This window comes from Crocodylus porosus, unplaced genomic scaffold (assembly GCF_001723895.1).
Source record: "Crocodylus porosus isolate Cpor-Errol unplaced genomic scaffold, CroPor_comp1, whole genome shotgun sequence".
Lineage (NCBI taxonomy): Eukaryota > Metazoa > Chordata > Crocodylia > Crocodylidae > Crocodylus > Crocodylus porosus.
In genome coordinates this window covers 164,036,977-164,049,333 of record NW_017728886.1, presented here as the reverse complement: position 1 = coordinate 164,049,333, position 12,357 = coordinate 164,036,977, and the positions used below count along the sequence as shown (strand labels likewise).

Here is a 12,357-nt window from a genome sequence, read left to right as displayed (position 1 = left end):
GCACAGCACTATGAAGATTTAAATTGCATTCTACAGAGAGCAGGTATGGAAAAGGTGCAGCATGGTTCACTCCAGTGCCCCCTAACATGGTCTGGAGGTGCAGATTTGCCCTAAGAATTTCTATGTACATCCTACAGAAGCACCTAATAGTCTTTCCACGGGCAAGACTTAAAGCGTTCTTTTGAAAATTGTTTTGCTACATTCTAGATCATAAAATGTGGGACCATATTCTGACTTGATTCCTTTGGAAATATCATTTCCTTTTTTACAGAGGATACCATACAAAGAACAGCGGTTCAACTTTCCGTATTAGTTGAGGCTGAAAGATCAGAGCAGTGAACAGAGAAGTGATTCTCAGCCAGGGTCCCATTGCACCCTGTGATGGTATGACACCCTGTCAAGGGTTCCACAGGGTACCACACAACATTAGCACTGTTTGCTATGCAAACATGACTCGCAAAATTAACCCAGGAATTTTTAATAAGAATGTCCACAGTATTAAAAACATTCTGCTCTTGCCACAGAAAAATTGCTCTTATTTTTCCACAGTCAAATTTAGCGTGAAAATCAACAGCTGGCATTTTCTGAGGAGTGTTTTGAGTCTAATGAGGTTGAAGATCACTGGAATAGAGAATAGAACTTTTTTGTTTTGGTTTTTTTTCCTTTGTTAAAGAGCAAAGCTTTTTTCCATTTCTGCTAGATTGATCCTTTTAGCATCTTATTTACGTGCCAGATACTTTTGAAATCAGAACTATGTAATGTATTGACCTGCAGACTCATTGGTTTGTATTTTTCTATGCTAAATTATTTCTACGCTAAATTGTTGTCACCCAGTGATGCAGGAAGTGTGAACAGGCCGTTGCTTGACAGGTGCAGTCGCATCTGAATGTGTTGGAATTTCTGGACCCTATTCAGTCTGGTTTTCACCCTGGATACAGCATAGAGACTCAGTTACCTCAGTTGACTATCTGCTTGGAAATCAATAGGAGACATTGCCCCCTGCTGATCTTACTAGATCTTTCAGCAGTCTTTCATACAGGTGATCATGAGGTGCTGATAAAGCATTCACATGTCCTCCCGGTGGTGGTGGTGAGACACTAAATTGGTTTTGCTCTTTCCTAGCAGGTGATAGTCAGGGGTATGTACCCATCTTTCCTTTGGCTTCGCTGCAGAGGTGCATCTTGTCATCCCATTCATGTTTGTATGAGGCTGCTGAATGAGATCATGTGAAGCTTTTGAGTGAGGGGGCATCAGTATGCTGATGAAACCCAGCTTTACCTCTTTTTCAGCTGACCTGGGCCTTGTAATTTCTAATCTTTTCCCAATGCCAGGCTGCATTTTGGGGGGTTGTATGCAAGTAAACCAAGTCAAGCTGAATCCAAATAGGCAGAGGTGATGGAGGTGGTGGGCTGACTTTTTGACCTGCGGGTGATTGGGGCATCTCTCTTGGAGGTTCAGGTTCCTGTTGCCACTCAAGCGGCTGGGGGATGCTCCTGGATTCTCTGCTGCATGTGGATTTTTCAGGTAGTGGCAGTGGCTATGAGTGCCATCTTAGTTTCATAGTTTCTAGGGTTGTAAGGGACCTGAACAGATCATTAAGTCCGACCTCCTGCCCTGGGCAGGGATGAGTGCTGATATCTTAATATCCAAGCCAGATATCTAGCCAACCTCCTCTTGAAGGCCCCCAAGGTAGGGGAGAGTACCACCTCCCTTGGGAGCCCATTCCAGAGCTTGCCAGCCCTAACCGTAAAGTAATGCCTCCTGATGTCAAGCCTGAACCTACTCTCAATCAATTGGCCATTATTCCTTGTTATCCCAGGTGGTGCCTGGGGGAACAGAGCTTCGCCTATTTTCTGCTGTTCCCCCCCTGGTGAGTTTATAGATGGCCACCAGATCCCCTCAGTCTTCTCCTGTGGAGGCTGAATAGATTCAGGCCCTTTAGTGTATCTTCATAGGGCCTGGCCTGCTGTTCTCTGACCATACAATACAAGTGGCCCTCCTCTGGATCCTCTCAAGTTTAGCCACATCCCTCTTGAAGTGCGGCACCCAGAACTGAACACAGTACTCCAACTGCGGCCTGACCAGCGCTGCATAGAGGGGAAGGATCACTTCCTTGGACCTGTTTGTGATGCATCTGTAGATGCACAGTGAGGTGCGGTTAGCCTTACTGACCGCTTCCTCGCAGTGGCGGCTCATGTCCATCCTGAAATCAACAATGACTCCTAGATCCCTTTCGGCCACTGCGTTGTTGAGAGAGGTGTTCCCCAGCCTATAGGTATGTTGCAGGTTCCTTTTCCCTAGATGCAGCACCTTGTACTTGTCTGCTTTGGATTCCATCTGGTGAGAAAGCTGCCACACTTTCTTTCAGATTTGGATCCAGGCACTGCAATGCATGCCTTCATAACCTTGAGGCTAGACTACTGCAGTGTTCTCTACATAAGGCTGCCTTTGTCTGGAAGCCACAGCTGGTTCTGAATGTGGCAGCCTGCCTTCTATCAAGGGTGGATCTCCAGGACAACATAAATCAAGTGTTTCAGAGTCTGCAGTGGTTGCTGAGAGTTTTCTGAGCACAATTTAAGATACTGGTTTTAACCTATTCAGACTCTTATGCCCTATCACAATCCCTAAGGTCAGCCTAGAGCGACCTCTTGCAAATGCTGTCAAAGTGCCAAGTTTGCTTTGTGCAGATGTGTGAGAGGCTGTTCTCAGCGGTTTCTTCTCAACTCTGAAACTCCCTCCCCCTTGAGACCTGCCAAAGCCTGACCCTGGATGTCTTCTGGAAGCACAGTAAGACCTTCTTATTTGGGCAAGCATGTAGCCAGCAAGACTAGGCTGAGACGATTCATTTTGATATTCTACTTGCTTTTATACAATGTTTTGTTCCCCTTTGTTCTCCTGTTTTAAAAGTTCTTTTATTCTCTTACTATATGCTGCTCTGTGCTTTTGTGGGAAGGGCAGCATATAAATCTAATAAAAATCTGAACTAGAGTGACATTAGTGTGGTGCAAAGTGTGCAGTTATGTGGTGCTCAGAGCTCCTCAGGAGCCCCCATTGCACAAGTAACTTTGAAACTGACCAGCAATGGCCAGTTTCATGGCAGCTGTTAGTAGTATGGTAGGTAAACTTGATATAGAGCCTTTGCTTGGGGCACCCAGAATATAAACCCTGGGTCTGAGATGAATCTTAAATTGCTGAGGCTTGGTATTCTGACCCATGTTCATGTAAAGCTGGCCATCTTAACAGTTTTCATTACCAATTAAGTCATTTGCAAGTTAAAGATCATGTGCAAATTAATAACCTTTAAGTCATTTGCAAACTGCTCTGCCCCCATGATGGGAAGCAGTAGTAATATTCAGCATCATTTCACTTGGTTTTGGATGCATTGATACACAGGTATTTGGAAATATTTTTAGCATAACTTTCTTTGAATTCTTGTTTAATTCTTATATGGCACTTTTACTACTGTATACAAATACAATTCACAAGCAAAGGTCTTGGTTAAAAGTGGAATATATCTGAGTTACTCAACAGTAAAACAACACTTGAAAGCAAAAACATAATACCCCCAAAATTCAAAATTAAGGTTATATTTTGGGAAAATATTTAGTGTGTCAGGAAACGAACAGATAAGGTACACCCAAAAAACCTGAGGTAGGGTAGAGATGCAGTGTCTTCCAAAAATTTAATGAAATCTAGGAACACAACACTAAAATATTGTGCTAATTTAGTTGATGAATATTGTCATTGCAGGGTAAAAGAAAAATTGTTTGACTTATTCTGCATGTTTTATTACCTGATACAACATACCTGTAATAAATATTGAATCAAAACTTTGTTAATGAGTTGAATAGAATTCAAGATTTTCAAACCTGTGATCCTAAATCTGTTTCATCACTTAACTTATGGTTTTAAGTTATCTAATCAATGGCCAAAATACCTAGAAGAGTTTTTTAAAGATTAAAAAGTTTTTTGTCCTTTACAGTTGCTGTGACTGGCTCATAAACATATGCCGAAGAAAGAAAGAACTAAAAGCACGCACGGTGTGGCTTGGGTGTCCAGAAAAATGTGAAGAAAAATATCCAAGAAATGCCATAAAAAATCAAAAATATAACATCTTTACATTTATACCTGGGGTAAGGGTACTACATTTTTCTTGAAGGTGGGGTGAGTTTATGCCCCTCAGTTTCATTTGACAACTGTTACAGATTATTTCTGGAAAAAATAGTATTCTATGCCCTGTGCTTCCTGTCTTGATTTTTCCCATGTTTCTTGTTTGAGGGTATTTACATGCAGGTAAGATGGCTTGTTTCTAAATCACTATTTTCAAAGTTGCAAGATTAAAGAAATGGAACTTGCACGTAATTCATGTAAGTAGAATTCTGTACAGTCCCTGGGGAGTCAGGTGTGGATGTTCTTTTGGTTTCTTTATTCTTTGTTAGAAATTGTAATTAGCTGTTTATAGCATCACAAAGGGTTGACTTTAAATGAGTAAATTGTTACATTCATGTTCTTATGCAGCTGTCTTTAACAATAAAAAGTAAAAGAAAATACAGTCCATAGTACAGTCAGTATAAGTAGAATTGTTTTTTAATAGAAAGTTTTTCATAAAGAGTTGGCAAGCTCATAACGTTTTTATGAAATGTGTTAAGTCCTAGGTTATAATTTAACGCACCAGATCTTCAGATAGGTTTTTTTTTATGATTTGAGTGGTGCAGAATTACAAAATGTAACTTTAAGACACAGGCACAACTTGTTTTTATAGACTAAAGTCCTTGCCATTTTGTTTAAATTAAAAGTCTTATGGCACTTCCTGCTATTTTGAAGTTGATTTTCTTATTTTTTGCCTTCAGTGTTCAGTTTTTACAAATATTACAGATTCACATTACAGATATTTTGGGTAGATGAAATGTGGTTCCCCTGTCCCCCTTAAAGTATGTTTTACTGAAAAGGGTTTCATCTGCTAAAATAAAAGGAATACTGATATATATATATATATAGCATACATTTTTCTGAACTTTGGACTTTTTTTTTCTTAATAACATTTTTAGGCATACTGTGATCTTTTAATAACAGAACATTTTGTAGCTTTCAATACAGAGATGCTTTGTTCTTTAAAATTTAATTTTAAATAATCTTTCCAGTTAATACTGAGTATTGATTCAACCCCTCTCATCTCATTCATCCAAAGTCTGGCAAATACTTGCTCCCTAATAAACCTTTTTATTAAAACTCACAAAAATTAATGGTTCCATAATTAAGACTGATCTTTTGTCCAGGTAATAAAATGTCAACTGTCTCGGGCAGATAAATATTCGCATCTTTATTGAACCAAGTAAATGTTTTTTCCTTTAGTCTAAATTATTAAATACACTCAAATTGCTTAATCAGTGTACATTTTCCTAAAGGTCACAGAATTCATTAAGTATACAGTAAGCCATTGATTGTTGTGGTTAAAAATCTAAGGTATATATTACTATGACTAGGCAGAGTCATGATGCTAGTAAAGATCAGCTATAGTTTGCAATTACCTGTTGAGAAAAAAAGAGACAGCAAGCATGTTCATGTTCTTTTCCTAAAAAGATGTAGTACTTTGCAAGTGATTAATTGTACAGTAAGAATCCTGTTTTATATTTTGGAAATGCACCAGTTGTTGAACTGTCTCTCAGCTGGGACTTTGAATAAACCAGTCATAGGAAGAAAAATATGGATCACCTTGCTGAGATTCGTTTGTGAAATAATTTAAACATTTTAGTTTTCAAATAAGTATGTCATTGTTGAACATAAACATCACTCCAGCTTAGCTGTTTGACAGTAACAGATACATTTACAATAGGGTACAGTACTCTACGTTCTTTTTCTCTGCAAGGGAAAACAGTTAAGGGTTCATGTATGTTGAACAGGGAGTCTAGGGTGTGGGCTGTATGCTGTGCCCCGGATTGACACCCTGTGCTGCCTGCAGTGCTGAATCTAGTCCCTGTGTGCTACAGGCACAGGAAGTCCTGGGGCTGGCGCATGCTGCATGCAGCACATGGGCTGGACCCAGCACAACGGGCAAGGCACAGGGGGTCGGTCCTGGTTCAGCCTGTAGACTAGCCCAACAAGCCTCATCTGGCCCAAGGCTGGATAAGTTTGACACCCCTGATATAAAACAGGTTTTTTTGAGAAAACATTATATAACAGGAGTAAGCAGTTGTTTGTAGTGGAGAGCCACTTAGGGAGTCTTGGTGAACTGTTGTGGATCGGGTCCGCACGTTCCCCCTCTCCCCCGCCTCGCAACAGCTTACCAGAACTCTCTAAATGGCTTTGTCCCAGGGCTGGGGCCTGGCCCCATCCTGTCACCACCTGGTGACTGCAGCCCCAGGGTCTCCATGGAGCCCATGCTTGGCCAGGCAAATAGGATGGGGCCACGGGTGGGTGGGAAATGGCATCTGGGAGTAGGATGGGTTGGTGGGTGGATCAGGACCGGGATTGCAGGGCAGTGACACCTGTGCGGATCCTGGGTCTGTCTCCATTGAGACCCTGCCTACTCTCTCTGGCACCCCCAGTGATGGTTGCAGGGTAGACAGGCTGGACGTTGGCAGCCAGAAGGAGATGCCGCCACGGGGGTACATGGGAAAATGGAGTATAGCCACCACGCTGCCCTAGCCCTGCTGTACACCCAGGCATGGCAGGACTGGTCGCACATGCCATAGCCCAGGCTGCCCCCCATGCCTGGGCCAGGTGAGGCTGAGGGACCTGCTGTGGGCCACATAAAATTCCTTGGTGGGCCGCATCCAACCTGTGGGCCATATTTTGCCTACCCCCATTATATATGATATACGTTCCTAATAAAGATGAAGGGTGTGGCCCTGCATGTTAGAATTCCAAAAACTCACTTATTGGTGTTCATGTTACAGGATTTAAACAAAGCATCACTTTCAGAATGTACTGCATTTTCTTATTCAGTAACCATGAAGCTAGATAGTAAAGTAGAAGTATCTTTTTGAATTTTTTTTTACTTAAGTTATACTTTTATGTAGTTTTGTTTTTATGTATTTAGTCTTTCCTTTACCTATGAAGATATTTGCATAAAGAAGGGTTAACAAAAAAAAGTTCTGAAGTGGGGAAACAGGTAGCTGTGCATTATTTGTATACTTCCTCATTACTATGTCACCCAATTAACTACCCTAGATGGAAAGTAATCATTTCCCCCTGTTACTAAAAATTCTATTAGAATTTTATGGGGAGTGCATCCCAAAAACTATACAGCTGGTCCCCAAATTAGTAGTCAATAAAAAGAGAATTCAGTGGAATAATGAGTTATGAGATGCATGTCGCCCTCTTCAAAGACATTTTCTCAGACCACTTATTCTCAAAGTACAAGAACCCTGAGAAGCAATTACCCAATATGAAGCAGTTATTGAACAGTTGGAAAATGCCCTCACAAAAAAAAAAAGAGTACCTTTTCTGGGAATAAATGCTGTTGGGGCCTCAGGCCATAGTTTGATAGGACTGTTCTCCATCTCAAGATGATATAACAGATGCCTTGGAGGAATACAAGTCTAAAAATGACTGCCTTACCTTTCAAAGGATCTAGAAGATTAAAACAGACTGAAAAAAATTGATAGATAAGAAAAAAAACCCTATCAATGAAGCTATGGGAGGAACTAGTAGCTACAGGAAAAAATGATAATCAAGGTTTTTGGCAAATTACAGCCAAAGCGACAAAAAAATTAACGTAATTTCTGATGGTTATATCCCTAAAGATATACAGGTTATGTTTTTTAACAACTTATTTGCAGATTGTAAATGAAATAGTAGCTTCTTGTTGAAGGAAATTTTATCTGTTAAGCTAAAAGTAGATAATTATCATCTCATCTCTGAACCTCATGTAAGATCATATATATACTTACTGAGAAATGAAAAGGCCTTGGACCTTGATTTTTCTCCTCCCACCAATATCTTTAAGGAATTCATTGACCGATGGTGCCCAATTCTGACCAAAATTTTAAATACACTTATTTTAGAAGACTTTTATCCCAAGTATTAGAATGAAAATATAATAGTCCCAGTTTAAAAAAAATGATTATGAGAGATGCCACATCTTATCACCCCATTAGTTTTATGTGTATTCCTGCCAAAATACTTGAGAGACATTTATTTTTTCACCTTTTGACATTATCTCTGAAAATTATATTTTGGGAGAAGAGCAGGGTGATTTTTAGAGAAGGATATGCATGAACCATTCCATTACTTGGCATTGTGTTATATGGGGTCTAAATATATATTAAAAGCAAAATCATTTGTATGTAACCTTCATAGATCTGAGGGAACCTAGACAGATTAAATTATGGAAGAAACTGGTGATAACACCGGTAGATAAAGCTCTCTTGCTATTAATCATCACTTACTATTCAAACACAGCATCAAGACTGTGTTATGGGACTGGTGGTATCTTATCCAATAGTTTCCCAACTAAGGATGTTTACTTGCTCCGTTACTTTTCAACTTATTCTTGAATTATTTAAAACAGGTTCTAACAGGAAATCAATTCCATGCACTCATGATTTTGAACGAGTATGTATATCTCTCTTGCTTTATGCAGATGATGCATTAATTCTGTTGCAATCCCAAATAGGTCTTCAAAGATTATTAGATGCCTTTTAACAATATTGCAGCTCAAATAGCATAAAAATCAATACAGCTACAAACAAAGTAATGGTCTTTTGAAATGAAAGAAGGAAATGGGATTTTTTTTTTTTATAGGAAAAAAAATCGGAGGTGGCGTCTTCCTTTAAAGACCTTGGAATATATTTTAGCAAACATTTGAACTGTAATAAGGATATTTAAAATGTACCTGTTAGAGCAAAACAATCTCTGGGTGGAGTTTTACCCTTCTACAGTAAGATGGGCAGAACAACAGTTCTGGAAGCACTGAAAGTCTATAGGTCCAAGGTACAATCCATGTTATTGTACAGAGCAGAACTCTGGGGTGTTGACCCTATAGTCCACCTGAAAATTGAAAGTTTTCTAATTACTTTTAAGGTGGTTTTTATCTTTACCTAATTCTATGAAAGGAGGGTTCATGCACTGTGAATCTGGACTGATAAATGTGAGCTCTTTAGCCCAATTAAGAACCTTAAATTACTGGATGACATCTACCAAATACCCTTCGATGTGCATGTTAGAAGCCTCTCCTCTGCCAAATAAACCCTGGTTTGGATGGCTAAAGAACATCAGTACCCTCCAGATAAGCATTCTGGGAAGTATTCTCAGAGTAATGGACCAAATATTTCCCCTGCATTTAAAACAAGACATAGATTTAAGAATTAAAGATGCCAGCATGAAGACAGATATGCTGACAGTGAGAGTGTTTCAAACTTCCCCTTTTTAAAGTTTAATAAAACACTTCTTTGGCCCAGCAACCAGTCCGGTGCAAAATTTCAAACAATGAGAAGCCATCTTTAGATTGAGATCCATGATAATATAATCCGCAGCTGTCATGGGGAGGTGGTGTCAGATTCCATATTCAGATAGAATATGCTCTTATGGGAAGAATGAGACTGATGACTTAAATAATTATTTGTGGTCTTGTTTGCTCTTTGAAGAAAGAAGAGGGAAATGGATCTTTCCATTAGTGGGAAACACAAAATACTGGGCTAATAAGGAAAAACTAATGTGGATTCTAACACTTCAGAGCCTGTCTTCCAGTCCTTAGGTGTATTTGCATAACTTGCACAAAGAAAATCAAATAGTTTTCCTGTTCTGTTTTATTGTTCATTGGTCCATTTTACCTCTTTTTACATCATTATATACATCATGTTCTATATTAATTGTGTAAACTAGTAGAGTGGATAATCTTTTATATGCTTTTATTAAAATTATGATTTATATAAATGTTATTCGGTATACATGCGTGCGTGTGTTTCATTGTATTATACTGTTTTGGTAAAAGCTGTAAATCAACAACTACTAGTACTACTACTACCACCACTACTACCACCCCAGGAGTGTTATGTTTCTTGGGACATAATATTGTTTCATCCAGGGCCATGGTATGCTGTCTTCATTAGAAGGGCATGCCATAGAAAACATACTATATTGCCAATTGGGGTGTTTTTACATGTGCTTTTACATATGTCTAAACTTAATGCGCATTGGCATAATGTGCATTAAGACGATTTAGCGGCACATCTACATGTGCACGTGCTAAGACACATTATTGTGGGTGTGTAGATAGACTTGGGACAAAAGTTAGTCCCAAGTCAGTGGAGATGCAATGCCTTAATGTGCATTAGTGCATCTACATGTTCACTAATGTGACTTAGCTATTTAGGCTTGAATAGTTTAAAATCACCATTTTAAGGTGCATTAAAGGCACACATGTGTAGACACGTGCTCTTAATGCCCCTTAAATTGGGCTAATATGTATTAAATGTGCATGTGTAGACATGCCCAGGAAGTCATCACCTGTGAATCTGTGGCAACACTTTAGCACTTTCATGCTGCTAGAGTAATGCAGTAGTTACTGTTTTCCCATAATCTGGCTTTTTGTATAAAAATACTTTTGAGACTGTCCTTGAACAAATCTGCTATTTGTTTGCTATTTGTCCTTCATCTTTATGTTTTATATATAGCTGATTGGGAATTATCCTTTAAGTGAGTTTTTGAAAAATCAGGATTTTCTGTGGGCAAGGGTATGTCTCTCTCTTTTCCCCCCTTCAAATTATTTTGAACTTCTCAACAGAAAAAAATCTAAGAAGGTAGCTCCCACAATGCAGTGCAACATAGGTAACATGCCACTATAGGGAGTTATGGTTTGATTCTAAACGGACTTGAACAGAATATTTTGATATGTGCATGTTTCAATACTTCCCTCAAAATTCAAAATGGACTTTTTCAGTGTGGAAAAAGAAATATATAGACTTTTCATCTCAATCAGATGAAACCAAATATCTACATACCAGAATTTCCTATGAAATAGACATTTTGGGGGTTTGGGGTTTTTTTTCCCCCCGAAGATCTAAGATTTATATAAATCTCCTGTTACACTGAAGATTTTCCTACAGCATTAACTTAATGACATGCTAGGAAGCCATTTTGAAATGCCATATTGTCATTATTGAAGCCATATTTTCCTAAAAATGAGGATTTTAATGTGCTTGTTAATTGTGTTAACTGAAATTGATTTGCTATTCAGTCTGTCCTGTAAATCTGATCTACATTTTGTGGTGCATTGAGGTGTAAGCCACATTGTAACGTCTGAATCATAGGGTGTCCTGTAACAGTGTAGCTGTTTGGTCCACTAGTGTCTGAGTTCAGTTTTGAAGTACCTGGTTCAGTGTTTGCCCAGGTAGAAAAGACTCAAGCTTTTAGACCCACGTCCCTGCTGGCCAGGGATAACCCACTGTACTGATATGTTGAAGAAACATGCTTTTTGTATTTTGTTAAAAGATACTGTACTTAAATTGGCAGGTTTTGAAAAATACAGCCATTGAGCTATGTATGGAGAAAATAATCCCAGGTTTTATTTTTCAAAACCTCTTTTTGGTAATCTAAGACACTAAGTATATCTAATTATCTACAAAATTACTTTAGTTGTTATGGAGGCACCCTGTCCAGTTTATAGGTGCAGTGGACTTAAGGTTTGTACTGAATGCAAGGTCTTAATTTTTTTTGTTACTTATGGGAAAAATACAATGTACAGTTTCCCAAGTATTTCATCTTTTACACATCAGATTTTTTTTTCCAGGCCTTAATTTGATTTCAATTTAATTATAAAATGATTCCATCAAGGGATTTAGTAGTGTGGATCAAACTCTTTTGGTCCTGAATTATCTTTAAAATAATATAACATGGACTTTTGAAACTTTCCATAATTAGCTTTCCTTTTAGCTGTACTTCAGCATTTTGTTTCTGTTTACCTGCTGTTCTCCCTCTGCTTATCCTGTCTGCACAGAGATCTATCAGTATTGAAAGCAGATTGCCTTCACTCCTTTTGAGAACAATGGGAAATTGTGCCACTCTGAAAGAGGGTATCTAAAACGATGGCTGTCTGTCACAATTGTCTGTTGAAAATGATACAGATGACATCCATTTTAAAAGAGTCCTGTTCTCTAGAGAGTTCTCTGAACTAGCATATTCTTCAGCCTCTTTTGGAGAGAGAAACTTCAAGGTCATCACAGAGAAGTTTTTAATGGGTGTGTGTCTGTATAGATGGGGAGAACAGAAGTTAATTGGAAACTGGTATAAATTCTGCACTTCACTGGTGTTATAAATATAGAAATAACTGGCTTGTATGGTATACTGCTATCCTGATGAAAAATTGTTGTCTTTTAAAGTTGATACTAAGTATTTTCCAACCATTATATTATATAA

At 38.7% G+C, this 12,357-nt stretch overlaps 1 protein-coding gene across 2 annotated transcripts in view; it reads left to right on the top strand.

Moving 5' to 3' along the window:
- Positions 1 to 12,357, top strand: part of ATP9B (ATPase phospholipid transporting 9B (putative)) — a 325,951-nt gene that overhangs the window by 59,715 nt on the left and 253,879 nt on the right. For both annotated transcript variants that reach the window (XM_019544740.1, XM_019544749.1), the window contains exon 3: positions 3,983 to 4,133. In XM_019544740.1, coding sequence (XP_019400285.1) covers positions 3,983 to 4,133 — 151 coding nt within the window. The remainder of the gene's footprint in view (positions 1 to 3,982; positions 4,134 to 12,357) is intronic.